The sequence below is a fragment of the Calliphora vicina genome, chromosome 4, assembly GCF_958450345.1.
Source record: "Calliphora vicina chromosome 4, idCalVici1.1, whole genome shotgun sequence".
NCBI classification, from domain to species: Eukaryota; Metazoa; Arthropoda; class Insecta; order Diptera; family Calliphoridae; genus Calliphora; species Calliphora vicina.
This window is the reverse complement of record NC_088783.1, coordinates 81445141-81471314: the sequence shown is the minus strand read 5'-3', so window position 1 is coordinate 81471314 and position 26174 is coordinate 81445141. Positions and strand designations below refer to the sequence as shown.

Below are 26174 nucleotides of genomic sequence, written 5' to 3'. Positions count from 1 at the left end.
TATGATCAATAAAAAATTTCGTTTATTTAATATTATTTTATTAAGTTTGTAACCCATCTATATATATATAAAAATGAAATGGTCCATGTATGTAATGTCATCACGTGAGAACGGCTGGAGCGATTTGGCTGATTTTTTTTTATTCGATTCGAAATTTTCAGGAGATGGTTTGTAAAGAAAAAAAATCGGGAAAACTGGGATTTTTTTTTGGAGTCCAGTCAACTGTAATAAAAAAGCTATTTGCAAGTAAATAAGAACAGGCAGGTTTATTTGGTATTAATATAATGTAATGTAATACCGGGCGAAGCCGGGGCGGTCAACTAGTCTATTATAAATGTATGTATATTGAATGTACATATGTTTATTTGTGCGCCAAACATCTGAACTGTATCTATTGACATTTGGAACAATAATAGATCTTTACTAGGAAGCGTCAACAGAAAATATTTTGTTGCAAAAATTAGGCTTGAAAAAGGGGACCTTTTATATTTAAACAGTAAGAGAGCTATATTCGTCTGTGCCGAATCTTATATACCCTTCACCAAATTATACTTCAAAATACAAATTTTAAATATTTTTAGGTAAACAAAATTTATTTTTTTCCAAAGTTGTTTTTTCATTTTTTGTAAAAAAAATTTTTCGAGTTGCTATTTTTTTTATTTTTTAAAATTTAAATTTTTTTTTTTGTAAATTTAAAAAAAAAAATTTTGGTTTTTTAAATTTTTTTTTGGTGAAAAAAAATTTGGGTTAAAAAATATTTTTCCGATTTTGACCCATTGTAGGTCCAATTTATTATGGTCTTATATACTTCGTTGCAAAGGTCTTTGAAATATAATTAGATATCCATATTGTCTATATTAATGACTTAGTAATCCGGATATAGGTAAACAATTGGTAAAAATCAAGGTTGTCCTAGTTTTTTCTTCATATTTAAGCCATTTGTGACCGATTTTGCTGATTTTAAATAGGAAATTTCTCTGTCTGACAGAATTACTGAAGATTTGGATCCCGAAGATATCTGGGGTCTTCAGAAAATTGATTTCTACAGACAGACAGACGGACATGGCTTAATCGACTCCGCTATGTATAAGGATCCAGAATATATATACTTTATAGGGTCGGAAAATTATATTGTGGAAATTAAAAACGAAATGACAAACTTATATGTATATACCCTTCTCACGAAGGTGAGAAGCAATTCAGCACACAAATTTTGTTTTCAGTTGCTTTATTAACATCATTATAATTTTTAATAACCATTTTATTTACTAAAGTTTGGCAATGATCTTAAAATTTACGGTTCGTAATCCATTAGGGAAAAACACAATCATTGGGTAATGCCCGGCCAAAATTTGTTTCATGTTTAACTTAACAGCGTATTAAGCTATGTTAAACCAACAACTAAAAAACTAGCTCTAAGTATTTATCGCAATTCACAAGACAGCACTTCAAACTAGAAATATGCCCTAAAAAAGCGTTTTAAGCGCTTTAAATATGCAGTAAAAACTTTAAAATATGCTCTTAAAATTTAAAAAATATGCTCTTAAAAAAACAAACTTTTACATAATTTTTAATCAAAAAAAAATACTTTTATTTAAAAAAATCAATACAATTCATTTCTAAAATGGTAAAGTAACATAAAATAAACAAAAATAACATGAACTAAAACAAGTATAACAAAAAACAAGTAATAGTGCTATATTCGGCTGTGCCGAATCTTAAATACCCTTCACCAAATTATACTTCAAAATTTTAAATATTTTTAGGTAAACAAAATTTAATTTTTTTTACAGTTGTTTTTTGAATTTTTTGGAAAAAAAAATTTTTTTTTGTTTGTTATTTAAATTTTTTTTTTTTAAATTTAAAATTTTTTTTTTTTTTAAATTTTAAAATTTTTTTTTTTTTAAATTTTAAAATTTTTTTTTTTTAAATTTTTAAAAAATTTTTTTTTTATTTTTTAATTTTTTTTTTTTAAAAAAAAAAATCTGGTTCAAAATTTTTTCCCGATTTTGACCCATTGTAGGTCCAACTTTCTATGGTCTTATATACGTCGTTGCAAATGTCTTTGAAATATCTATCATTAGATATCCATATTGTCTATATTAATGTCTTAGTAATCCAGATATAGGTAAAAAAATAGGTCAAAAATCGAGGTTGTCTTGGTTTTTTCCTCATATCTGAGCCATTTGTGGACCGATTTTGCTGATTTTAAATAGCAAAATTCTCGAAAGCATGTCTGACAGAATTATTGAAGATTTGGATCCCGAAGATATCTGGGGTCTTCAGAAAACTGATTTCAACAGACAGACAGACAGACAGACGGACAGACAGACAGACGGACATGGCTTAATCGACTCCGCTATCTATAAGGATCCAGAATATATATACTTTATAGGGTCGGAAATGAAAAATGTAGAAATTACAAACGGAATGACAAACTTATATATACCCTTCTCACGAAGGTGAAGGGTATAATAAATACAGGATAAAAACTATAGGAACTTAAACTATGAAAAGGCCTCGAGAGTTATTTTTTGATGATATTTTATATAAATATAAAGTCACTTCTTCAATTAAGGTTATTATTGCAATAAATTACAAAATATTGACTAAAATTTTCAAATAAAAATCGTTGTCTATTGGATCTGAAAACATTTTTATACATAGAAAATGTTCTTTCGACATCAACTGATGTTGTAGGAGCAAATTTAAAAGACAATATTTCTTTAACATTTAGAACGGTTAAGTTTGAATTAGAACTAAAATTTGATATTTAGATGGCGCTATTATTAAAATAGTCCTTATTTTATATTAAAAAAAGCCATCTATTTTTCAATTTTGAATTTTAAACAAAGAAAGTAAAAAAGCGAAAAATAAGTAAGACAAAATTTGTTTTTGATAAAGTCAAAATATGCTATTAAACAGTAAAATATGCTCTATATGCAAAAAATAAAACGTGTAAATATCTTATACATGTGCCCATTAGACTCACCAGAAAAAACATGCATCTGCATATTTTGGTTTCCCTGCACGCAGAGAAAAAACATGGTTGTGGTAACCATAAACTAACATATTATGATCAGATTTTTGCTTGTAGTCCAAAACATATTATGATCATTATTAGTATCATAAAATATCATAATATGTTCTGAAATAATCAAATTATGATAAACATCAATCATAATATGACCCAAAGTCATCATATTTATGACCCAATTAAATCATATTATGATACAATTAAATCATATTATGATCCAAAATAATCATATTATTATTAAAATTTATTTTTGGAAATACAAAATTTTAATAGGTTTTAGTTTTAAAGTACTAAATTCACAATTAAAATATTATTGATTAAATCAAATTTATTGTTATTCGCTCTAGGAAAGTTAAAGATAATATACAAATAAAACTATAGAGCGAATGGGAATTACAGACACTCAAAATTTACTTGTAAAAATAACATATGTAGCTTAGACAAACACCAACACTCACAAATGGTGGGAAAACAGACAATTAAAAGTAAACATATTTTGTTTGCATGTTAAACATATTATGACTACGCGTATATAAACTTAACATTTAATGGATGTACATAAAAATAATATGTTTACCTAATTATCATTATTTTGTTGTTCAAAAACCATATTCATATTTATAATTGCGATGAAAATATAAACGTTTACAGTAACTATAATATTCTTGAAATTAAATTAAAACAATAATTATATGGTTACGACAACAATATATTGTTACAGAGAACATAGTATAGTTGTTGTAACCATGTCCAACCATGTTTTTTCTCTGCGTGTGGTTATCACACATTAATATTCCATAAAAAGTTACACAAAAAACATAAATACGTTGCCTTCATCTAAACAAACTCTAGAATTCAATAATCAAATCCCAGGGGACGTATAAATAAATCATGTATTTGAACATGAGCAGGTGATTGTATACCAAAAACAATGGCATCGGCAACATCTTCGCTATTGAGGGCGGGTATATAAGATGGATATTCAATATCATCACCCAAAATACCAGTACGACAAGCACCAGGACTAACGCTCTAAAACAAACAAAAAATATTTAACAAATTTCATAAATTAAAATCAAATTTTCTTGTAAAATTTTGCTTACCGCAATTCTTATTTTAGTACCCTGAGCTAGAAGTTCCTGTCTCAGCACTTCCACCATGGCGGTAACAGCATGCTTCGAGGCTGGATAGATATTCATACTTTGTCCCGGTAAATTTGGCACTATACGACCACAAATACTATTGACAATTGTTATGTGACCATCTACATTACGTTTCTTCATGCTTTGAAATGCTTCACGGGTGCACCAAACAACAGCCAAGACATTTGTGTCAATGGTATTTCTAATGTCTTCGGAATTATTTGAACTGAGCAAAGGTTTCTGTCGTATAATACCAGCATTATTGACGAACACATCAACACCACCAAATTGTTTTTCTATGAGAGCAAAAGTTTCCTTGACATTCGCCTCGTCTCTAACATCACACTTAAGACAGTGGAAATTATGCTGTTGTGCTGTGTTCAGAGAGGATTTCACTTGCGTTTCCATTTTATCAAGACGTATATCAAGACCCACAACAATCATACCCTTTTCTACAAGAAGTTTACAGGTGGCTGCTCCAATACCAGATCCAGCTCCAGTTACCACAGCAATTTTGTTTTGCCAACGTTGCATTTTGGAAAAGTTAATGTGTTCGTTTGGATCACAAACTTATTAATTACTGAAATCAATTTTGTTTTATTTTAATAATTAAATAAAATTAAATTTTTGTTAAATATTTATTATCTTATCTATGCATGTAGTATTAAATGTGGTGACAGTGCCATCAACTGGCCAACAATTATATTAATACCACCCTGCGTTGCGCGGGTTTCAAACGAACTGCTGAATAATTTGACTGAATCAAAATGTTCCCTTTTCTTAAATAATAAAGTTTTAGGTGAACGTGATCAGTAATTGAAAAATGTGCAATTTTATAACAAAAATACCAAATGTTTTAATTGAGTTTTTGAATCATACATTGTTAACTAAAATTTTAAGAAACTTAAATTTTGAGTTAAAGTAAAAAACAACTACAATTTTTTAGCTCTTTTTCCTCAGTGTATTATAAAGAAATATGTATTTAACGTTTATTAAACCAATTATGGATCTGTTGTAAGTAATGCATGATTAAGTGAAAAAACAGAAAACAAAACGGACTTCAGTTACATACCAGAGATTAAAAATTTGTTTCGAAATGGATCAATACAATTTCGAAACTTTGTGCTTATCTAACACAAACATCTTAAAACTTATTCTAAAAGCTTAATTTATTTGTTCATTGATATTCCACAGACATTTTTAAAACCACCGTCATTATATATGTATATTGATTTTGGATAGGTCTGGGGGCGACTAGGTCCGCTTAAGTTAGCCAAGTTTTACTTTTCACGCTTTTGCATTAGGTTCTCTTTTTGGATCATATACAAATTGTATATAGTCCCGAAGAAAATTGTTTATCTACAAAAGAAAAACTATTGGGACTTTTTCGGGAAAAAGCGTAAAAATACGTCCATTTTTAGATGTTCAAATTTTGGATGCGTGTACATTTTTATAAGGACGAGTTAACTGTTAGCAATTGCTTTTATACACAGAAAAAACTATTTCCTAAACCGTTTCAATTCAAATATTTGTCACATATTGAACTGGTTTCAATTATTTCATAATTAAATCAAGTATTCATTTGCTCAAAAACAAAATTTCTTGATATTTTCTATTGAATTTTCAATTTGATTATTTTGACAATTGAATATACAATATTCGATATTGGTTGAATTTCAAATACAAAAATTATTGAATAGATAATTTTGGTAATTGAGAACACATTTTTGTTATTTTTTGTGTTTCAATTACGAAAATTATCTATTCAATAATTTTTGTATTTGAAATTCAACCAATAACCAATAACGAATATTGTATATTCAATTGTCAAAATAATCAAATTCAAAACTCAAAATTCAATAGAAAATATCAAGAAATTTTGTTTTTGAGCAAATGAATACTTGATTTAATTATGAAATAATTGAAACCAGTTCAATATTGGATAAATGTTTGAATTGAAATATAATTTTTTCTGTCTAGTATTCAAAATTTTATCGCAAATATAGGTGAAATTTTAGAAAAAAAATTTCGAACTTCCGTAGGCCCTACATATCTAAAAAACCAAAAATAGATCGATCCGAATTAAAAAAAATAAATAAACCTAAATACATAACTTTTGAACTGAAAGAGATAACTTACATATATATGTATGTATGTTTTTGTAGATTTCATTAAGACTATTTATACTTAAAATTTCAGCTCATTCGGATCATACTTGGATTTTTGTAGATTTTTTTTTTTAAACATGTGAGATTTTGTAAAATGTGTAATTTTGCTAATTAAGCGTAAAGAGCATTATCTACAACTTTTGTATCTTTGGCGACCCCCACTGAAATTTTCCGGCTAAAATGTTCGTCGAATATTTTAAACCTTAAATGTCCTTTTTAAAGGACTTTTTTAATTTTCTCGAAAAAATTATCAAATTGACCCCTAAAGAGAGGAGATAGAGGGTTAAGATCTTCCTCAAAAATGATCCCCATAAAATTCCACTATATAACTCTGATAATAAGAATTCTCTCAGACATTAACTTACAAAATTTTTTCCAGTTAGTATAATGCTCCCTTCGATCAAATACTTAAAACAACAACAAAAATTCAGACTAGCTGGACTATAAGTTTGTTCTTCAAAAGGGTCTACTCAACATTCCCTTTCAGAATCATAGGGTCGCTATTCTGTTCCAAAAATGCTGTTGGACTGTGTAATTATTATCGTTATGCAATTTTATATAAACAAGTTTTATATGATTCTAGACCTTTCTAGGTACTTTTTTGAGGATCGGTCCATAATTGACCCTACCCCTCATATAACCCCTATATCAGAAACTATTTAACTGTCACATATTGATGATCGGTACAAGAATATTCGGCATAGCCGAATATAACATTCTTACTTGTTGACACTTGTATTGGCTTATCATGTCGGTCATAACTTTGAGAATCTAATATTGAGAACAGATTTCTGGTAAACGTAAATGTTTTATTTGTTTCACAATTCCCTAAGTTTTCTAAAAAAAATAAAAACCCACTAATTTAATTAAAAAACTTCACCGACTGGTTTAATAATCATTTCATGAATTTGTACATGAGGGGGAGTTTGTATGCAATACACCACAGCATCGGCGATATCCTCACTTTTTAAAACAGGCAACTCGGGAGGGAAGTCGACAATATGCGTTTTAACAGCACCAGGACTAATACTCTACAAAAACAAAAAAACATTTAAAATTATAAAATTTCATCTCACATTCATTAAAACAAATAAACCCACCGTTACTTTAATTTTTGTATTATTCGCCAAAAATTCCTGTCTCAAAATCTCTGTCATAGCTGTTAGGGCATGTTTACTGGGTGGATAAATATTCAATGGCAAATCCGCTATGTTGGGTATACAATGACCAGTCAAACTATTCATTATAACCACATGACCATCAACCTGACGTTTCTTCATATTTTTAAATGCCTCACGGGTACACCAAACCACAGCCAAAACATTTGTATTCAGGGTATTTGTAATATCTTCGGTATTGTTTTCGGCCAACAAAGTGGTCTGTTTATAGATGCCGGCATTATTTACCAAGACATCAACTCCTCCAAATGTTTGTTCTATCCAGCTAAAGGCTGCCTTAACACTTTGCTCCTCACTCACATCACATTTGTAACAATGGAAATTTTGTTGTTTATCAGCTGCGATACTTGGTCTAACTTGTGATTCCATTTTGTCTACACGTCTGGCAAGACCCACAACAATCATACCCTTTTCCACTAAGGCTTTACAGGTGGCAGCACCAATGCCGGAACTGGCGCCGGTTACCACAGCGATTTTATTTTGCCAACGTTCCATTTTGAGAGCTTCTTTTCAAGTTTTAGTTAAATGTTGTGTGTTCGTTTGAAGAACTTAATAAAAACTGAACCTTTATTCAAAAATAACAAGATAATCATCAATTTTTTTTGTTATTTTGATTAATATTCCCTCTTCGTATCTTATCCATTTAAGCAGTCGTTTGTTGAACATATGTTTATAACGTATGTTAATCTCTAAAGATATGATTTCATTGTTCAAATGTTTGACGAAATAAGCGTGATCATATGCGGCTTTTGTAAGAACAAACATTGACAGATAATTTAATAGTGAGCTTTTATTATAATCATGTTAACCCTTTACATTTAGTGGTACAGGCATAGTTATATAAGTTTTTCATTCTGTAAATTCTACAACATTTTTATTCATTTTTCTTACCGATATATTTTCAATTAATATCTTTCAATAAGTATCTTTAATTTCGACTAATATTTGTTAAATGTGAACATGGTTTGTACTATATCCAGTGTATGGTGATTAACTACTTTTTGTATTTTAATGACAGGTTTATTATTGTCAGCATAGTTATTAATCCATGTACAATTAATTATCATTTTGTATCTCAAATAAATGTGATTACCACTAAATTGCTGTTGAAATTTAAACAATAATTTTGGCGTTAACAAAAAATATTTTATATATTTGTTTGTTGGAAATACTAGTTTGTATTTTATTTAGAATTCTCAAACTTAATGACTTAACATTTGTCTCCCACTTCTGCTTCTCATTTACCTAAATAAATCGCAAAAAACAAAAACTAAATACATAAACAAATCATGAATTATTTAGTATTCATTGCAAACATTAATAAATTATTTTCGAATTAGGTATTAATAACAAACAGGTATTTTTATCACAGTGACTCAATTATTTTAATCGTACAACTTAACGGTTTTTATACGCATTAATTTCCAAAATTTGATGTTTAGTTAACAGGGAAACAAAATTTAAAAAATTTTAGAGGCTTTTTAAATCTCTACACAATTTTGAAGTATTGTGGTTCCAGTAATACAAATATGGTCCAAATTTTAAATTCTATGGAGAGGTTTTTTTTAAAAAAATTTAAGTAAAATTGAGAATTTTTAGACGTTTCTCCACATAATTAATGATAACTCAAAAACGGTTAGGCCGATATTATTAAAATAAACTTATAAAAATTAAAATTTACATAATTTTTCCATTTATATATTGCAGTTTAATCGACTTAGTAGTTTCGGAGTTATAATAACAAATTGAAGCAAAAAATATATTTTTTTATGTGAAAATAGCAAATTTTTTTGTTTTAAAAAACATTTTTTTTTAAAAAACATGAAAAATCGAAAACCTCAGAAATTGTTTAGGTTTATTACTTTATCGCAAAGCCACATATAATAGCAACAAAATGGGATATAGATCATAAAAATCAATGAATTCTTTTCGAATGTCTTCACAATTAATTTTCCAAAATTTTGTTTTTTATTTGATTGATTGTATATTGCGTTTCAATCGGCTCAGTAGTTTCGAAGTTATAATAACAAATTGCTACATGAAAATAGCTATTTTTTCATTTAACAAAAAAAACAAGGAAAAATCTAAAACGGTAGAATTTATTCAGATTTATTACATTATTGCAAAGCCACATGAACTATGAATCAAATGAGATATCGATCATACAAACTGATGGATTATCTTCGAATTTATTCACAATTAAGTGAATTCGCTCATTTTCGCAAAATTTTAGTTTTTTTGTGATATACAAAAAATAAGTAGTTAATGTTCTTCTTTCAATTGATTGAATAATTATGGCAATTTTTTGTTTTAAAAAAATCATGAAAAATCGAAATCGCAAAGCCACATATAATAGGAACAAAATGAGATATGGATAATAATAATCGATGGATTCTTTTCGAATTTATTCACAATTAAGTAAATTCTTTTATTTTCACAAAATTTTTTGTCAAGCTCATCACAGATTACAACCAATTACTTAAAAAGGATGAGCAACAAAAACAAGTCGCCAAACTTCCAAAAAATCGAGATTTTCAAAACTTTGAGGCCCCAGTGGCACGTGTTAACATCTTTCAATCATGCTCAGACTTTGGCAATCTTAAAATCTAACAAAATGAAACATTTTAGGGAGGTGCCCCCCAAAAAATCCGACATCGATTTTTTAAAACCACCCTACAGTTCATGCATATTTAAAACTCTTATCGCACTACTCCCAGCAGTGTATGCTTTTAATATCTTTAAGCATAATTTAAAAAAAATTAAAAGTGTAACCATTGACCTTTATTAGGTCTTAAAATTTAGATCTTCTGGTCAAATTTGACACAAATGGAAAAAAAATATTTTTGTTTGCCAATTTTTTTTTGTTTAAAAACCTAATATTGTTGACATTTGAAATTAAATAAAAGTCATAAAATATCAACCACACACTTTTAGAAAAAATTTAATATTAATTTCAAAATGGGTCAAATTTCACACGAAGACCTTATGAGGGATAAGAAAAACATTGCTTTGGTATTTACCCGGGGAATCCCAGTTTGCATACAATTAAGTATGATGAAAAGAAACAGATATTTCTATATTAGTGCTACCAAAGCCCTTAAACATTTAACTTAATTGTGCGTAGCAAAAATTCAAGATTTTGTATGACCCAAAGACCTTAAGTGCAAAAAATTGTATAAATATTGTTACGAAATTGTACTTGAATTCAAATATAACGATTTTAAGGGCTGATTTAAAAGTAGCATAATGCTTTCAAATAACAGTGTTGTAATAGCAAACTGTAACATATCTGTGGGGATTATTAAATAAAAGCTTTCAGTTGACCATTGATCGTAAGTTGGCAACGCTGTTTGAATTCGAATATTCAGTTAAGGAACATTGTAGAAAGTACACCACAGATGGCGTATGTATTAGTAAGATCTAGAATATTCGAACTTTGACAGTTAAAGAGCAATCTAGAGTGCAGATGGCAGTGTTATAAATAGTGGCAGAGGTTGCAGTCGTTAGTGACTTTATCAGAGACTCTATTAGAATAAACATCAACTGAGTGCCTTAAAGTGTGCTGTATTTTTCAAGTGAATTCGTATACATTATAAAACATTGAGTGACTATTTAATTCTGTTGTTGTACATTTTAAATAAATAATGAATTGTTACAATTTTCAAACTACTAAACGGCTTTTATTTGCAATCAAAAGTATCCGGTTTACGTAACAATATTTTTTTTGCCAATTTCTTTTTTCTAAAACGTAGTTGTTGACATATGAAATTAAATAAAATTCATAAAATAGCTGCGAAAATAATTCAAATTAGCGTTACCATTTTACTGTTTTGAATTGGTAGCCAACCTTGATATTAACTTAAAGGTTTTAGCTGATTTTCGATCCAAATTATAATTCGTTGGAGAGACCATTAAAATAACTTTCATTTGATACATAATAACTATGCATACTATTGACTTTATTAGTGGTTTAAGTAAGATATGAGAACTTCCACTAGCACAGCAAAAAATTACACATTTTTGATATTAAATATATGTAAATATTCTTGAAATTTGGTTTATATATCAGATTTGCATTATTTTCTAATCTGATAAATGGTTGTCCGCTTAAATAAATTAGAAGTACTACTTACCCCCATTTTCTCCATATCTGATTGTAGTAACGATATACTTCCAATTAATATTTTTATACCCTTCACCATGAGCGGCAAGGGTTGTCATTCCGTTTTTAATTTCTACATTTTTCATTTGCGACCCCCCAAAGTATATACTGTAGCCCAATAAAGTCTACATACAGGAATTCAAATTAAATTTCTTTCGATGAAAGCTGTATTTGTAAGTTAAAATTAATGAAATATATTTGTTAAAAAACTAAATTCACACTAAAAAAAATTAAAACAACATCACTTAAGTCGGGTTTAGTAACATTTCCTATAACGTCCAAAATTTCACCGTTATTAGAATTTTTAATTCCGTGTCATTTTTGGTCATTTATGTTCAAAATATTATGAAACTTAATAGCTCCGCCCACCCAAAAGTAGGTGTAACCGAGAATAAATTTTTCTTTATTTTACTCAGAATCAATAACTTTAATAACGGTGAACTTTTGGGCGTTATTTAATTTTTAAAATCGACATAAGACAAGTATTATTATATATCTCATAAAAAAACTAAAAAATAACTGCTTTAAATTAAAGTAACATACTAATTTTTCCTATATGTAGACTTTCTTGGGCTACTGTATAATATAATATATAAGGACAAAAACCGGAACATCCTCGATTTTTGGCCTATTTTTTATCTATATCTGGATTACCAAGTCATTAATATAGACAATATGGATATCTAATAATATATATTGCAAAGTCTATTGCAACGATATATATAAGGCCATAGTAATTTGGGTCAAAATCCGATTTTTTTTAACCAAAAAATTAAAAAAAAAAATTTGGAAAAATTTAAAAAAAAACAATTTAAATTTTGTTTACCTAAAAATATTTAAAATTTGTATTTTAAAGTATAATTTTGTGAAGGGTTTATAAGATTCGGCTCAGCCGAATATAGCTTTCTTACTGGTTTTTGTATGAGAACTGTCGGTATATCGCGATATATCGTCACGATAACAAATAACCAGAGATTGAGAAAATGGAAATGTAAAATTACAATCCTGCGAGCAGTTTCTCATAACTATTTTAACATATATTGTAATTTAAACTTAAACATATCCATTCCTACTTTATTAATGAATTCCAAATATGTATTTGATTAATAAAATATTTTACTTTATGATTTATCAAGTATTTACATCAATTTTACTATTTGTTCAACAAATAGATAACATTGGTGTAAAGTACATACATGTGCAATAGTAATCATTATCTAATCGGTAAAAATTTTATAGTTTCTAATCAGTACCTGCAAATTTAAATTAAAAAATATTTTAATATTTTAAATATTTAGATGTCAATGCACTGAGTATTTTGTAATATGATGTTTACTGTCCACAAATTATAACAGTGGTTACGAAATTAGGTATTCTTTTAATTATTAAACAACTTAAAACATTGAGTACTTGAATGTGACTAAAAGTTGCTGTTAACAATCCAATATGTATTGAACAAATTAAAGGTAATTTTAAAGTAACCAGCCATGTGAATACCATACGTTGACTACTTTGGACCAGCTATTAGATATCCCCTTTGTAATCTATGTAGGGTCAATTGAACCCCTTCTAAATACCTGCTCATGGTAAATATATATAATTAGTAATGACTGTAAATGATAGTTAACACCACTAGTTCGTGGCAGTCACTTAGAAATGCTTGGTATTATATAACCGATATGTGTGAAAAGAGAATAATTGTTTTTATTGACATTTTTCTCTCCTTCCATTCTATGTATGTATTCTCTTGTTTATTGATATAATTAGTTTCCGAACAAATTTCGTTATATAAAATGAACTATAAATACATAATTTGAATAAAAATACCAACCGTATTCAAAAAAACAATGTGCTAACTAATGAGTAGGTAACTTTTTTGTGAGTAAATTCCCATAAGAGAATAACAGTCAGAAACAATGCGAATCTATAAAAGGTGACGACAGAAGAACAGCTGATTATTTTTTTATTCAGTTATTTAGACAAGTGAACTGTCAATTAACTTGTGTTTGTTGTGGCGATATATGTTGTTTTTGTATATGTTGTAGTTCTGTCGTCACCTTCTATAAATTCGCCTTGGTCAGAAATTTACCCAGCTGGTCACGTCTTCAAGATATTCTTTAGACGGCAAATCGTCAACGACGTTTACGAATAAATGTTACGAAAATGTTGGGCGATTAAAAGAGTGACAATATAGCTCAGTTTCACACAATAACAATGTGTGAAGATTACACTGATCACATTCAAGATCACTGAAGATCACATTCAAGACAAGACAGACATGTCGTTAACCATGTTAGATATATGATAACATTTAAGACATTGGCGCTCATCTAGACATTGGCGCTCATCAATCATCAAAATCAATATCGTCTACAACGATTTGGCCAACTGGGTAGTAAGAACTCTTTTATAGAAGACTCAAACAATAAAACAGAATTATTCTCCATGACTTTCAGAGCTACCCACGTTCTTTAATTTGAGTTTAATAATTCTACGTCACTGTCATGATACAGCGAAATTTCAACCGAACTTATTTAGTAGACTTGTTGGGAATGCCGTCTACATTATTTCGACTGAAAACCTGTTCTTTTAATTCCACCACTACCACTTTTAAACAAATTATTTTCATTGAATGACTATTGATTTTGTTCTTATCACAACATTGTTGTTTAGATATTTATTTAGTTGTATTCGGAACTACTCGCAGAGCATGATGAATCGATAATTTTCTTTCGGCTAAACAATAGTTATAACTTTATAAATAGTTAAGTATTTTTGAGAAATTTGTCAGTATTAGAAAAACAGTAGAGTAGAGATTACAATGGAGCGTTGGCAAAATAAGGTCGCTGTGGTAACGGGAGCCGGTTCTGGCATTGGTGCCGCAACTTGTAAAGTTCTGGTAGAAGAAGGCATGGTTGTTGTGGGTCTAGACATACGTTTGGAGAATATGCAAACCAAGGTTATGCCAACCATGGCTGCTGATAAACAACACAATTTCCATTATTACAAATGTGATGTGGGTAATGAGGACAGTGTTAAGGAGGCCTTTCAATGGGTGGAGCAGAAATTTGGCGGTGTAGATGTTTTAATTAATAATGCTGGTATTATAAGGACAAGCAGCATTTTGGCTGAAAACAATTCACAGGATTTGAAAGACATCATTAATATTAATGTAATGGGTGTTGCTTGGTGTACACGAGAAGCTTTTCATTCAATGAAGAAACGTAAGTTCGATGGTCATGTTATTCTTATTAACAGTTTGGCCGGACACAAGGTGCCCATTTTGCCTGGCATGAGTTTCAATATTTATTCACCCTCCAAACATGCCGTCACCGCTATGACTGAAGTATTTAGGCAGGAATTTTCAGCAGAAAAGACAAAAATTAAAATAACTGTAAGTTGTTGTAGTTATAAAGATGATTAGTGGTTTGTTTGTTATTAAAGTTTTATTTTCTATATTTGTTTATATTTAGAGCATTAGTCCGGGTGGTGTAAACACAGCATTAATGGGTGAGGATTGTCCCATGCCGGACGATATACCCATTTTACAACCAGCAGATTTGGCTGATGCCATTCTATTTAGTTTAAAGACTCCACCTCATGTGCAAATTCATGAAATGACCATTAGGTCTGTGGGTGAATTGGTTTGATGATATACATATTTTTGTTAATGTAATTTTTAAGCAATTATAAATTTATTTATAAAACAATAATGTATTTTATTATTTAATCAGCAAAGTTAAGTAGGGCAACTCTTCCGCACTAACTATTCTGCGTTAGGTCATTGATATTCATTTATTGTATAGGTATATGAGCTTTGATATTCCAGCGCGCTGCAGCGTTCGGGTGAATATTTTTTTTTGACATTTCAACTTACAAATTCTACAATCAGCTGGACTCCCGATGACGTCCTATTTAAGGCGTCTTGTTTTGTATGTAAACAAATCAAAAGATATAACAGCTGTTATCATTCCACTTTCTGCTCAATGTGTAAACGCAAGAAACAACATAGAATCGATTTTTTATAACTTTTTTTAAAACGTATCATAAAAATCCAATTTTCACCTCGAAAATTATCTGTTACGATTAAGCTAAATGTTTGACAATTATTTGCATTCTTTATATGATACATACAGTAAATAAATATAGAAATGTCATTGAAAAACATATTTCTATTTCACGCTGATACAATAAGTGTGTTCGCGTACTTTCCAGTAAAAATTATCCAGTAAAGTAGAGCGTAAAATTACTTTTACTCTCAATCTAAAAAAATATCCAAAAAAGTACGCGAACAACAATTTGTAAAATTAAGTTGTATTTTATTATAAATCAATTTAAAATGTTTGTTTTGTATTATTTTACTTATTTTCTTTGCAAGACTTGTAAATTGTGTTAATTTTCAACTTTTTAGTTTTGTTTATATCTGCAATCATATGTTTTAATTTAGTCATTTGATAGTAGAGAAATATTAAAAACAAATTAGACTGCTATATTTAAATTTATTACTTTATACATTCCACTTAATCTAGCGTGAAGTCAATTGCTACTTTAAAGTCTCTAACTAATTTAGAGTGCCGTCACATTTTTACACCAACCATCAAAAAGATGTATGGAAATATTGATTTTAACATTCCGTTTGCAACACACCAAAATTTTGGTCGTAGACACACACAATTCTATACATTCTGATTCCTTAAAAGACCATTTGGGTTTTGCTAGTTTTAGCCGCTGTTCGGGTTTTCTGGCCTCATGTTTATTTTGGTTAAAACTAGATTTTTCCGAAGAACACGGTCTTTGTTATAGATTAGGAGAAAAAAGTGTAAAGCAAATTAACCCCAAATAAACTTTATATAGTGCCACAAATTTTCTAAAATGTCTAAAAATGTGAGGCAGAATCTGGCATTTCTAAATGGCTTGTGCGATGGGGATAAAAGAATGTTTAAGTAATTAAAATGGACCCTATAAATGCTCCAGGGGCGGCGCTATGGTGACTCAAAGTAGGGTACCTTCGATATGTAATGTTTTTAAACACGTCAAATTTTTTTGTTGCCCATCCGATTCCAAAGATTTTTATATTTTTGGCTCGGCTTGGTCTTGACATGCTTGTGTGCTATTTATCTCTTATAATTTCTGAGTTATAGGCATTTGAAAAATTTAAATTTAATAATTTTGCCATACCTTGGTCCTGATTTTTAAAAATATTGGCGCACTTTTGAACTGAATGAACTCGAATTTTTTTTGTTAATTAGACAACAAAATTACCAGTGTCATACAAAAGATTTCAGAGCAATATCAATAATGGATCCAAAAATAATTTTCAATTTCAAAAATCAAGTAAGAGAGCTATATTCGGCTGTGCCGAATCTTATATACCCTTCACCAAATTATACTTCAAAATAAAAATTTGAAATATTTTTAGGTAAAAAAAATTTATTTTTTTTTCCAAAGTTGTTTTTTTAATTTTTTTGAATTGTTATTTAAAATTTTTTTTTTTCTTTATTTTTTGTGAAAAAAAATTCTGGTTAAATAATATTATTTCCGATTTTGACCCATTGTAGGTCTTATATACGTTGTTGCAAAGGTCTTTGATATATTTATCATTAGATATCCATTGTCTATATTAATGTCTTAGTACTCCAGATATAGGTCAAAAATCGAGGTTGTCCTGGTTTTTTCCTCATATCTCAGCCATTTGTGGACGGATTTTGATGAAACTTCTCGAAAGCATGTCTGACAGAATTATTAAAAATTTTATCCCGAAGATATCTGGGGTCTTCAGAAAATTGATTTCAACAGACAGACAGACGGACATGGCTTAATCGACTCCGCTATCTATAAGGATCCAGAATATATATACTTTATAGGGTCGGAAAATTATATTGTGGAAATTACAAACGGAATGATAAACTTATATATAGCCTTCTCACGAAGGTGAAGGGTATAAAAATAATAGATTTTTGCTGTTTTTCTTGGCGAAAAGTTTACTTCTTTAAAAATATATCTTTAAAAATAATAATATAAAATGTTATGTTCTCCTGTAAGTTATCTTCACGGAGAACATTTCGGTATAAAAACACGTCCTATTTTTCGAATAAGTCGCGCCTACGCCCTTCGGAATTTGACCTATTTTTTATCAAAATTTAAAATTTTTTGATGTTATAAAATCCCAAACCTGTGATCAGAAAACGGAAAGCAGCTTTGGTAACCTTGATGTGTTCACTATTTATCCCCTAAGTATTTTCCCAGCCCCGAAGAAAATGTGGACCCTATGGGCAAAATTGTAAAAAATTAAATTTTTGGGATTATCGCTCTAATTTTTAGGAATTGCGGGATGCCTTTTGATCTTTTGACAAGTTTTTTTTACACTTTGTTATTTAGAATGGCAAATTTAAAAAACGTTGAAAATTTTCATTGAGTTTTGTTAATAAATAAAGCTTTTATTACTAAGGTGGACCTTCAATGTATGGAAAAATTTAAAACTAATCGGTTTCAAAAACGAAGAAACTTTGTGGTTAGCATAAAAAAAATTGACAAAAATTTGAGCTCGATCGGTTAAAAATTGGCGTGCCGCACGAGGGTTAAAGTTCGTTTTCAGTTGCTATTTTTCAGTTTTTGTAAAAATGTTGCCATTAAATAATTACTTTTGCAATTTAATATAAAATAATCGAAATGTGATATAAAAAATGTTAAAGAATTAAAAATTCCCCAAACCATTAACGTGTCTGAGGCCACTAGAACAAGAAATGTAAGAACAAAATTCACACATTTTAAGAAATATTACAGTAAAATCTCATTTTTACTTAAAATATATCAATATATTACTTGTATATGAGTTTTTCTCTTCGGAGGATATCGTTAACCTATTTGCAGGTATGACCAAAAAAAAATTTTTTTTAACGGCAGTTTCAAAATTTCATTTTCAATATTTTAAAAATTTTGTTAAACAAATGTCAGAATTTTTTGATCATCACATAGGTCTTTATTGAGAATATAATGGGGAATAAAAATATGAGAAAAAGATGGCAATAACTCCTACATTTTTTCGTACCTGTGATTTAAATTTTGCGATTTTCGAGAAAAACTAATTTGTTGGTCATATTTTGGCGTATGATAAAAATTTCTTTACTATTATGAATTTTAAATAAAGCCTATACAGAATATTATAGGCTAGATAATTCTAAATATACTCTGAGAGTGTTACTAAAACCGGACAACGTTAACCCTTAAATCGTGAAGGTCAAAGGTAAAATTTTGCAATATTTGGAATTTCTAATTGAATGATAGCGAATATTATATATTTTTGAGCCGATTTTAATAAAAGTTGCGGTCTTAGATTTGCAATAACAGTGCAAAAATGGAAATTAACCCTTAAGAGTACTCCGGATCAAAATTAACCTCAATTTGACTGTGTTTTTCGTGATTTTAAAAGTTGAGGGTCGTTTGGACCCAACGTACTCTTAAGGTTTAATTTACATTTTTGCACCGTTAGTGTAAACCTAAGACCTTAATGGTATACATGTACAGATTTTCACAATATTTGTTGAAGATAATCCATTTTTTGTACAACCCTCGCAACTTCAATTTCATATAAATAATTGATATGTACGTCACAGACAATGACACTAAATAGACCTGTTGGTTGGTGGTGCAGTCTATAAATATGTATATTTTTGATTAGAGGCATGCTCGTTTAGTTGTTATTATCACTCAACAATTGTCGAAAAGATTGTTTCCTTATCGCAACACTGTTGATTAGATATTTATACTCAATGCAATGATAATTCGATAAGTTTTTCGGTTATACAAGGTTTACACATTTTTCAAAAGTTTAAAGAAATTTAGCAGTGTTAGGAGAGCAGTAGAGGACAATGGAACGTTGGCATAATAAAGTGGCTGTGGTAACGGGAGCCAGTGCTGGCATTGGCGCCGCCACTTGTAAAGCGCTGGTAGAAGAAGGCATGATTGTTGTCGGTCTAGCCAGACGTTTGGTGAAAATGAAAACTAAAGTTTTGCCAACCATCGCTGCTGACAAGCAACACAATTTCCATTGTTTCAAATGTGATGTGGGTGATGAGGGGAGTGTTAAAGAGGCCTTTGAATGGGTGCAGAGGCAATTTGGTGGTGTAGATGTTTTAATTAATAATGCCGGTGTTGCGAAGTCAACCAGCTTGTTGGCGGAGAACAACTCACAGGATATAACAGACACCATTAACACAAACGTTATGGGTGTTGTGTGGTGTACGCGTGAAGCTTTCCATTCAATGAAACAGCGTAAAGTCAATGGTCATGTTGTTATCATCAACAGTGTGGCCGGACATAAGGTGCCCGTTATCCCTGGCATGAGCTTAAATATTTATCCAGCCTCAAAACATGCCGTCACCGCTATGACTGAAGTATTTAGGCAGGAATTTTCAGCAGAAAAGACTAAAATTAAAATCACAGTAAGTTGACGTTGTGGCGAGGATGATTAATGTGGTATTTGTTTGTTTTGCTTGTTAAAGACCATTTTTTATGTTTCTATGTCTTTAGAGCCTTAGTCCGGGTGGTGTTCACACAGAAATAATGGGTGAGAATGCTGAGATGCCCGAAGGTATGCCCATGTTACAGTCTAAAGATGTGGCCGATGCGGTTTTGTTTTGTTTAAAGACTCCTCCTCATGTACAAATTCATGAGCTGACCATTAAGCCAATGGGTGAAATGATTTAAAATTTAAGAGCTGCTGCTGTTATCACATTGAGAGATTATGTTTTTGTTAATGAATTTTTAAAGGAAATTATAAATGTTTTTAAGTAAAAATATCTTTCTTTTTTATGATTTAATTAGCAGAATATCGGTCATGAATTTAAGAACAAAACTAGCTAATTCTCTCTGTGTGTCTGCTGCGACTACATGAAATTCCATGCATATCTAACACGGGCCAGTGAAAAATCTGGAATTTAATATAAAAAGACTATTTAAATTCTTGGCCACACCTATACAGAGGTGTTTAGCTTTCGGAATAATCTGCAAAGTTATCATGTGGGATATAAGACGCCAAAGTCGGGCATTTTGGTTATTTGCAAAATTGAAAAAAAAAATACAAATTTCCAACTAGTTAAATTAAGTTAGGTTAGGTTAGGTTTCCAGGCAGCCGCGAAGTGAAGACAGGAAAGAAGAGCAGCTGACTTGGGTCCAGGCAATAGGTTCCTTTTTGTAACCTGAAAGTAAAAAATAGAAAAGAGAAACAGATAGAAATGAAAAGAGAAGGGACAGTCAGATATGATGAAGAGATTCAAAAGTGAAGAGGAAGAAGTTCCGAAAAAGAGAGAAGAAGAGATTACTATTACGCACCAGTCAATTTTCATATTTATTTTTATTTATTTAATTTAGTCTATGGATATTATCCTTACAGACTGACTGAGTGTTAAATTAAATTATACAATTTTTTCTTAAAGTAAATATTTTTAGTTGTTTAAATTGATAATAATATTTCGTTTTATAGCATCAACATTTAAAGTGAGATCTATAAAGTTAAACATTGCGTTAAAATTACAACATAATTTCGGAAACTGATCTGCCATTTCGTAGTTTGTTCGAAAAGTTTTAACATAAAGTGGTTTATTAAATCGTAATGGTCGTTGAGTAACATTTAATGATATCTTACTTAAAAGAAAATCTGAGAAAACATTTCCATTTAAAAGATTTACAACAAATGAACCATTAAGCATAATTCTTCGGTTTTTTAATGTTGGCAGTCGAATCAAAGCAAGTCGTGAAGAATCTGGACAGATTCGATACAATCAATGTAAACATTATAGTAGGGTCCCACAAAATTGAGCCATATTCTAAAATCGGTCTTACAAGTGACGTAAATAATGTTTTAGTGATGGATGGGATCATTAAATTCCTTTGCCCATCGTTTGATAAAAGCTAAGATTCCTCGAGCTTTGTTAATATGTTGTATGAAGTTCTTAATATGTTGTATGAAGTTTAATTTTCCATCTAACAAAATACCAAGATCCATAATTGCTTTTGCCGACTCTAGTTTATAACCACCGATGTAGTAGTGATCAAAAACATCACACCTTCTCGAAAAAGTCATGCGCTTACATTTTTTCAGGTTTAGTTCCATTAAATTATGGATGCACCAATTATAAAAATAGCCCAAGTCCTTCTGAAGATAAATATGATCTGGTGAATGTTTGAAGCTTAAAAATATTTGGCGGTTAGTAGGTCTCTCCGTGGAGATTCCCTTGTCTGGCCTGATTATCGAATTACTATTTTCGATAAAGGCATTAATCATCTCTAGCTTTATGTCCGAGAGCTAAGAAAGACTATTTAGGAAACGATGTCACAGAAACCTTAAGCGTAGATCTCATAATGCCGGACAATAATAAAGAATATGAAAAATTGTCTCATCCTCATCTTCATTTTGACAACTTCTACAGAAGTTGTTGTAGGGCAATCCATGGTTGCCAAAATTGTAACGACTGGTAATAATATCAAGCCAAGAAGTCATGTTGTCCTCCCTCGGATCAGTCAGGGCCAATAAATAACCATCAAAATTTAAACTAAGCAATACCTCTTTATTAGGGTATTCAAATTATTCGATTTTTCTTTTTAATTTGTTCGAATAATTCGATCACACACAGATAAAACAGATTCGTAATAGCAACCGAATTTGTTGCCAATCGAATAATTCGGTTGCACACATAGAATTTTTTGGTTTTATCAACAGAAAGTCAGTTGACAAAGAAGAATTTCAGTTAAACCAACCAAACTTTTGTTACCCCTTTTAAAATTTAGTAGCCATAATTGTAAAATTCAGTCACTAAGGTAGAATCATTCGATTGGCAACAAATTCGGTTGCTATCACGAATCTGTTTTCTCTGTGCACGTTTAAAATTAATCCAATTATTAAATAATTCTTTAGTAAATGAATTATTTACATTTTCTAAATTATTTATAACAAATTGTGTTATACCCTCAAGCTCTATCAACGTTGTCGAATCTTTGCTTAATCAAGTGGTCTTAGGGAATTGTACAAATCTGTCCAAAGTTTGATATCATTGTCAGTGAACGTGGCTAATTTAAAGTCAGACAGTGCATGATTCACGCATTTATAAATACGCAAAAAGTTTATTACCATGCTAGACAAAGATGTCCAACTATGTTTAACATCATGTACAAGACGAACTCCATGTTTTTTTTTTCAACAAAACGTTTGCAATATTTTGTGTTTATCATTATTTATATTTTATTCATTGGTTCAAGTCCTAAATTAAACATTTTGAAAGACTTGTTTTTAGAATTGTAACTTCACGCAGTAATATGTATATATTTATAGAAGGAGCTATCGGACCAGTGGTCGAAATATTCCCTTTATCTTTAGTTATTTGTCGAATTTCAGAAACAATGCAATTTTTGTAAGTCATTATTATTTATTTAAATTTGGAATTATGAAAAATTTTAAGCAATTTAATGAATTTAAATGTATATGTACATTTATTCGTTTTATTCGATTATTCTATATAAAATTGTTCGAATTATTCGTTATTTTTAAGTTTTTCGAATAATTATTCGTAAGAAATTATTCGATTAATCGAACGATCATTATTCGTATGAATACCCTACTCTTATTTGTTTTTTTTTTTAATTTTCCCACTTGTTGTGAACGGATTTCAATAATACAGTTTCAAATACAGATATTTGAATTAATTGTAATATATAAATAGTAGATTTAAATTCAATTAATTTGTCAACTTTTTAACTTTAAACATAGTTTTAATAATTAAGATAAATTTTTAAATGATTGACACTTTTAATTTTTATTACTATCAAGATTTATTGTCAACAAGTAAAACTAATAGAAAAATATACAAGAAACAAGAATGAAAAAAATAATATTTACCACTTCCGATTTCCACATCAAAACAGTTTAAACATTAACCTCACTTTTTAATAAACGTTGCCACCTCTATACATATTAACAGTTGTTTCTTTCCATCACTGGACTCAGTTTCTATGCCAACATGGCCTTCAGGCTTATTATAATATTTAATATAAATTTTTTAAAACATAGTTGCAAAAATCAGCATGCCACAACAATATTTACAGATACATTTGCAAAGGTACCACCTTTTTAATTCACAACCATACACACAAATACAGTTTGTAGTATCTTGATTATAAACATACAAAATACAGTTGGTTTGAAATAAATCTAATAAACTGTTAAGTTGGTGCGATGACAGGAAATTCTGGTTATCTTGTTTTTATTTATTTTTTTCTTCACCTCTCTCCTGTTTCTGCGGCAACATAACCGCCACCGCTATCACTACTCGCCACTGCCTTGCACCGTTTGAATTTGTTTATGCCAGCGTAACTGTGGCTTTGATTTTCCTTTCCAGCATCAATTGTTGTTATTTTGTATTCCCATAAATCTGTCTAATTATACCCTACATGAGGTTATATTTATGAACATTTATTTGGTTCATTGTAGCAAATGTTACATAGAAAGGGGTATTTTCTGAAAATGTTATTAAAATTTGTGGTCAATACATTTTTTAATAATCTAACTAACTAGGTTATGTTGAACAGTCGAGCCATTCCAATTGTAGTTATACAACTACCACTCCCGGTATCTGCATATTTTGCACTCTAAAATACTAAACCATGTCCAAAGGGAGGAATTTCCAATATCAGTCAGGCTTTCCTGACCTGGACATATGTCCCGAGATGGGGGTTTTAAAAGGCCCAATTGCGTTTGGAGACAACGGATTTTTTTTGGAAATATTTTAAATTATTTCGAGAAAGTTACTTTAACTTTAATATTTCATGTGCTTGGGATGAGATTGAAAGAATTTTGAACTACACCCGTTGAAATCGAAAGTTATCTCTGCAAATATTGGCAACAGTGAGGAGTTACAACAAGGTTAACATAAAACACGTCAATAAAAAGTGGACAGTAAGATATTAAACACAGTTGCTTATGCGGACAACGCATTATTGATGGCTATCCGAATGTTTCTGGATGTGATTACCCATGCTTTGGGAATGCTCAGGGACTAGGTCAAAGAGAGTTAGCTCAATTAACCCAATCAAAAGAAAACTGGTTCTCTTTGCCAGGCTTCAGACTACCTTGGATATGGGACTGTGAATTCTCCCTATAAGAGAGTGAACAATATCTAGGTATTGGAAACTGAATACACATACATCGCATGATTAAGAGGGCATTGAATGCTTACTATACCTGTCGTAAGATATGCTTGGCTAGTTAAGATGATAATACGTCCATTGTTTGCTTGTAGATCTCTAGTTTAATGAACCGAAACAGAAAGGAAAATGTAGTAGATCAACTGTAAAGATACATTTCGCACTAGTCCTTCAGAGAATCTGAATACAACAGTGCAACTACCTCCAATATACCTTTATTTAATGGATATATAAAGGTCTTTAGGAGCTAGTTGCAATGTAGTGTTCAGAGTCTCCACATTGCAACTAACCTTTATTTAATGGATATATAGGAAGTTTAGGGTGGTTAAATCGGAGGTGGTGGCAGAATAATGCTAATGGTTCCAAACAGGCTAATGGTGACACGGGGTCTGGCATTTATGGGCCCAATTTTCAAAGGGGTATCCCAATGAGTACATTCCCATCAATATTTAAGGAGGAGATTTACGCCACCCTTATATGCTCCAATGAATGTTTAAGAAGGAATGTTTAAGATTAAGGAATACTAAGGTATTTGTTATGTCAGATAGTCAGGCTTAGAGACTTATCATTAAATGAGGTGAGGTCTGGTGTTGTTATGGACATAGACATACTTGAATGAACCCGGTGCATACAATGAACTCACATTGAGCTGGGTACCAGGCCATGAAGGTAATGCTGGCAAGGAACGCGCTGATTGTCTTGCAACCAGGGGCGCCCGACCTGAACCATTCTTTGGCATCGCACGTGGATACAAAATGGACCTTATACGTTCCTGGGTTGAATCGGAATTTGCTCGATTTTGGTGTAATTTATCAGAAATAAGACAGTCCAAACGGTTTATTACCCTATCCAGACGTAGATCCCAGTCATTACTTTCGTTCCGACAGGGTGACTTGAGAATGAACAGTGCAGATTTTGTGAACTTCATGCCGAAACCTCTGAACATGTTCTATGCGACTGCCCAATGCTGGCAACGTGCAGAACTAAATGGCTCGGAAGGGCTACTATGGCCCCGGGGAAAGTAACTGATCTCTCATCAAATAGAATAATTGACTGCATACATACACAGAGAAAACAGATTTGTAGTAGCAACCAAATTTGCTGCCAATCGAATGATTCGGTTGCACACATATAGTTTTTCGGTTCTATGAACAGAAAGTCAGTTGCTAAAGAAGAATTTCGGTTGTAGCAACCAAACATTTGTTACCCCTTCTAAAATTTTGTAGCCACAACTATAAAATTTGGTTATTAAGGTAGAATCATTCGATTTTCAACAAATTCGGTTGCTATCAC

At 30.4% G+C, this 26174-nt stretch overlaps 4 protein-coding genes across 4 annotated transcripts in view; 3 read left to right on the top strand and 1 right to left on the bottom strand.

Annotated features, from left to right (window-relative positions):
* m (miniature) overlaps positions 1–26174 on the top strand; it is a 109376-nt gene that overhangs the window by 62214 nt on the left and 20988 nt on the right. The window lies entirely within an intron of this gene.
* LOC135956589 (uncharacterized) lies at positions 3819–8050 on the bottom strand. Its single transcript, XM_065507126.1, has 4 exons — positions 7448–8050; positions 7216–7378; positions 4141–4748; positions 3819–4069 (listed from the first exon to the last, which is right to left on the bottom strand). Exons 1-4 carry the CDS (start codon positions 8018–8020, stop codon positions 3893–3895), a joined length of 1521 nt encoding a protein of 506 aa, XP_065363198.1. The 5' UTR covers positions 8021–8050; the 3' UTR covers positions 3819–3892.
* On the top strand, positions 14502–15337 carry LOC135958776 (farnesol dehydrogenase-like). Its single transcript, XM_065509673.1, has 2 exons — positions 14502–15081; positions 15161–15337. The coding sequence occupies exons 1-2, from the start codon at positions 14509–14511 to the stop codon at positions 15335–15337; spliced, it is 750 nt and encodes a 249-aa protein (XP_065365745.1). The 5' UTR covers positions 14502–14508.
* Positions 19528–20468, top strand: LOC135957284 (farnesol dehydrogenase-like). The gene is made up of 2 exons (XM_065508006.1): positions 19528–20128; positions 20217–20468. The coding sequence occupies exons 1-2, from the start codon at positions 19556–19558 to the stop codon at positions 20391–20393; spliced, it is 750 nt and encodes a 249-aa protein (XP_065364078.1). The 5' UTR covers positions 19528–19555; the 3' UTR covers positions 20394–20468.

What these genes read in the sequence shown, in the direction of transcription:
- LOC135957284 (XM_065508006.1), top strand. Translation starts at nt 19,556, where the DNA reads ATGGAACGTTGGCATAATAAAGTGGCTGTGGTAACGGGAGCCAGTGCT. An exon ending in AGACTAAAATTAAAATCACA is followed by an intron (nt 20,129 to 20,216) that starts GTAAGTTGACGT and finishes CTATGTCTTTAG; the next exon opens with AGCCTTAGTCCGGGTGGTGT.
- LOC135958776 (XM_065509673.1), top strand. Translation starts at nt 14,509, where the DNA reads ATGGAGCGTTGGCAAAATAAGGTCGCTGTGGTAACGGGAGCCGGTTCT. An exon ending in AGACAAAAATTAAAATAACT is followed by an intron (nt 15,082 to 15,160) that starts GTAAGTTGTTGT and finishes GTTTATATTTAG; the next exon opens with AGCATTAGTCCGGGTGGTGT.
- LOC135956589 (XM_065507126.1), bottom strand. Translation starts at nt 8,020, where the DNA reads ATGGAACGTTGGCAAAATAAAATCGCTGTGGTAACCGGCGCCAGTTCC. An exon ending in ACCAGTCGGTGAAGTTTTTT is followed by an intron (nt 4,749 to 7,215) that starts AATTAAATTAGT and finishes GTAATTAATAAG; the next exon opens with TTTGTGATCCAAACGAACAC. An exon ending in GTACTAAAATAAGAATTGCG is followed by an intron (nt 4,070 to 4,140) that starts GTAAGCAAAATT and finishes TGTTTGTTTTAG; the next exon opens with AGCGTTAGTCCTGGTGCTTG.